This window comes from Pygoscelis adeliae, unplaced genomic scaffold (assembly GCF_000699105.1).
Source record: "Pygoscelis adeliae isolate BGI_AS28 unplaced genomic scaffold, ASM69910v1 Scaffold141, whole genome shotgun sequence".
Lineage (NCBI taxonomy): Eukaryota > Metazoa > Chordata > Aves > Sphenisciformes > Spheniscidae > Pygoscelis > Pygoscelis adeliae.
The window spans coordinates 582095-585718 of NW_008824231.1; the positions used below are offsets into that span (position 1 = coordinate 582095).

The 3624-nt window shown below is 43.3% G+C and overlaps 1 protein-coding gene across 1 annotated transcript in view; it reads left to right on the top strand.

Moving 5' to 3' along the window:
- The window catches only part of LOC103926056 (putative N-acetylated-alpha-linked acidic dipeptidase), a 35284-nt gene that overhangs the window by 860 nt on the left and 30800 nt on the right, over nucleotides 1-3624 (top strand). Inside the window, exon 2 of the mRNA XM_009334865.1 lies at nucleotides 1320-1428. Coding sequence (XP_009333140.1) covers nucleotides 1320-1428 — 109 coding nt within the window. The remainder of the gene's footprint in view (nucleotides 1-1319; nucleotides 1429-3624) is intronic.

Sequence of the window (3624 nt, forward strand, 5' to 3'; positions counted from 1 at the left end):
GCCCGCCCCTCCCAGCCGGGGTAGGTGGCTCGGAGTCGGGCCGAGGAAGGGCCGGGTGGCGGGAAGGAGCGGGCGGGTTTCCAGCGCCCGGGGCTTTTTGGCAGGGGTGCCCGAGGTGTGTCCGTGCTCGGCCCGGCCGACACCTCCCTCCCTTCCTACCCCTCAGGGCAGGCCGGTGCAGTCACCGACCCCTCCTGGGATTTCTAGCTCCTCCGCAGGAGAAGGGGTCTTTTGCTGAGAGTGTCTTTTTGACTTGTTTTTCGATTTCCTTTTAAATAAAGTAGTTATGCTGTGGGCAAGAGGAGAGGCGCTGGGTTTGTAAGGAGGAAGACAGGCCCCTCGACCCTGCTGCACTGAAACCCCACCAGCCCAAACCAGAAAGGTGGGAAGATAAATACGAGGCTGGAGGAGCGCTGACAGGAGGGGTGAAATAGTCTTTCATTTAATGCCCCACCTCCCCCTCGACCCAAGTAGGCAAGCCTGTGGGTTGCTGCCACAAGAGATTTCCCCTCCCTACCTCCCCTTTGGTTCACAGATGGATCAGGATCAGTTTGGGGAAGGAAGGAAAACAAAAGAGCCGCTTGTATTTTGAAATGCCTTTTGGTATGTACTTGGGGTTCGTGCCATTGGGAAGCCCTGACTGAATTACTCTCTCATGTGGAAAGAGCCTTTCGCTGTGCCAGTGACCAGTGCCTTGCCATCTCTGATTTGCACTACCCATTTAACTGCTGCTGCATTTGCGCTGAACATGTCCAGTCTCTGACTTAAAAATAAAAACAGATGTCAGAAACACTTTCTTTCTAGCCAGGTGTTCTTCTTATCACTTACTCTGGTAATGCCTGCACAGTAAGGCGTTATTCCAGAATAAGAGCCAGACAGACCAGAGAGTGAGAAAGGAGTTACAAGACATCTGTTCCTTACAAAGGGTGTCTATGTTTCTGTGCATTTTTATAAAGCTCCTGCTTTATTACAGGTGACTGATACGACTGACATGACTGACAGCATGATGTTCTGGTGCTAAAGAAAGATAGATAAGTCTCCTTAGCATCTACAGTAAAATAACTATGATGAATAAATAGAATATAGTATTTTATTCCCCTCAGTATCTACCTAGGTAAATAAGTTCTCTGACTGTGTGGGGGACTGCCACTGCCATCACTGTGCAGCCTGCATTAGGTTGTGGCTGCTTGTCTGTGCTGAGATAAAAACAGTTGTAAAATACACAGTGAAAATCTTGTGGTGATACCAAAGAGAAATGGTGTGTGTCATGGGAATATTGCTCTGGTGTTTTTACTGTTGTATTTTGGTGTGTTGTACAGGCTGGTTTGCAAAACCTACAGGCAAGAAGACATCTGTGAGTCCTCATGAGGACATGAAGGCGGCATTTATGGCTGAAATGAAAGCTGAAAACATCAAGCAGTTTCTTTAGTAAGCAATGTTAATAAGCAGTTTCTGACTAATCAGTCAGAAAAAGAAAAAAAAGAATTCCAGCAGGAACCAGCCCAAGGATGCCACCAGACAGAGGATGGCGTGCAGGTTCCCAGCAATAGGTTTTATCTGATGTGTCCCAGTGAGCTGTGATTGACAAAACAGTCCATCTCAGCTCCTCTCATTCTCGTTTGTGTTGGAAACTTTCAGTACTTAAAGTAATTAAAAATTGGCCAAGCTCTTGCTCAGCCTTTGGTGAATGCTTGTAAAATGCTGTAGAGGTTCAGCCTTTCTCTTATGTGTCCTTTTTCAGTCTACAACGTTTATCTTACATTGGTTTTTATGGAAAAATCATTCACTTCAAATTAGGCTGTATGAATGAACTTAAATCATGAGAGATTAAATGGAAAACAGCGGAGTACATCGATGTAAAAGAGAAGAAAAGTCATACCAGTGTTCAAGCCTTTAGTTCTTCCTACAGCTTAGGCCTTAATATCTTATTGCTACTCTCCCTTCACACTTTGTCATGCTGTGACCAAATTTATGTGTTAATCTGTCGCCATTCTGACCTTGTACTCACTTTCATGAAGAAAGATGTTTCCAAGCTCTCTCCCTCTGCGCAGTGAATAGCTAGAACAGACATAGTAGATACCAGCAAGTCAGCTGATGGTACATTACACTGCCCATAATAAATCTAATAGTCTTAAAGCTTTAGAGACTTTTTTAAGACCATGTTTTTTTCCCAATAATTTTTTCATGTCATCTACCCTTTTATACTACAATTAGTTGATTTTAAATGTACTCATTTCTTTTATTAAATCCTGAAAGCAAAGCTGCTAACATTTGTTGCTGAAAATTCAAACAATGGAAGATGACAATATAGATTTTTTTTAATCTATTACCATTTAATTACTGTAATTAATTTCTTAATTTCTGTGACTTAGAATCTTTAACTACTAGGAAGCTGATGCACTATTATCTGTTTCTTTTAGGGATCTTGTAAAGAGATTATTTTTCTCTTAGGAGAGTGTAATATTTATTAAAATCTGTATTTATTCCAATCAGTAATAGACCAGAAGTTATACTTTATTGATAGAAATGTATTTTCTGTGTAGAAAGTGTTAGAGTATTAGTTATTTTAGGAGTAATCAACAAATTCAGGTTTGCCTTAAATTCCCAACGTGATTAAGTAGCACAAAGTTGTATCTTGCTACAAAACTAAACTATTAAAAAGCCATCTTTGGTTTATAAGATTGTGGCAATCCCACTCATTTCATTTTAAGTGCACTTGCCACAAACTATTGCAAATAAATTAGCTGGAAAGTATGTTCTCCTTACTACATAATAGCCATGTCCAGGACTATATAAACATTAAAAACGGAAGACTTAGGACTTTTTACAGTCTTAACCTGTGTTTTAGCTCCTACAAAGCCAAGTGTTGTTAAACAGCTCTGTAGAATGACTGCTTTTTGCCCTCTAAACTCCCTGTCTCTACGCCAACAGGAAACATTGTACCTCATTTACTGTCGTGCGGCCAGTTCTGTGGTGAAATATGGCAGGTACTTAGTCACTACTCAGAACTACCAGTGCAGGCAGTCAACAGATTAGAAGAGGAAATGGAGAAAAACACAATACTCAGTTAAATGGGAATATAATACAGGAGAATGTTATTGCATAAGTCAAATCGTAATGAAAACATGAGACTTAAACATTCCTAACTCTTCCAGAAAACAGCTGTTGGCTCTAGCAATAACACATAAGTAGGCGGCCAGTCACGAGCGGTGTTCCCCAGGGCTCAGTTTTGGGGCCGGTCTTCTTCAAGATCTTTATCAATGACCTGGATGAGGGGATCGAGTGCACCCTCAGTAAGTTTCCACATGACACCAAGTTGGGCGGCAGTGTTGATCTGCTTGAGGGTAGGAAGGCTCTGCAGAGGGACCTGGACAGGCTGGATCGATGGGCCGAGGCCAACTGTATGAGATTCAACAAGGCCAAGTGCCGGGTCCTGCACTTTGGCCACAACAACCCCATGCAGCGCTACAGGCTTGGGGAAGAGGGGCTGGAAAGCTGCCTGGCGGAAAAGGACCTGGGGGTGTTGGTCGACAGCCGGCTGAACATGAGCTGGCAGTGTGCCCAGGCGGCCAAGAAGGCCAACGGCATCCTGGCCTCTATCAGAAATAGTGTGGCCAGCAGGAG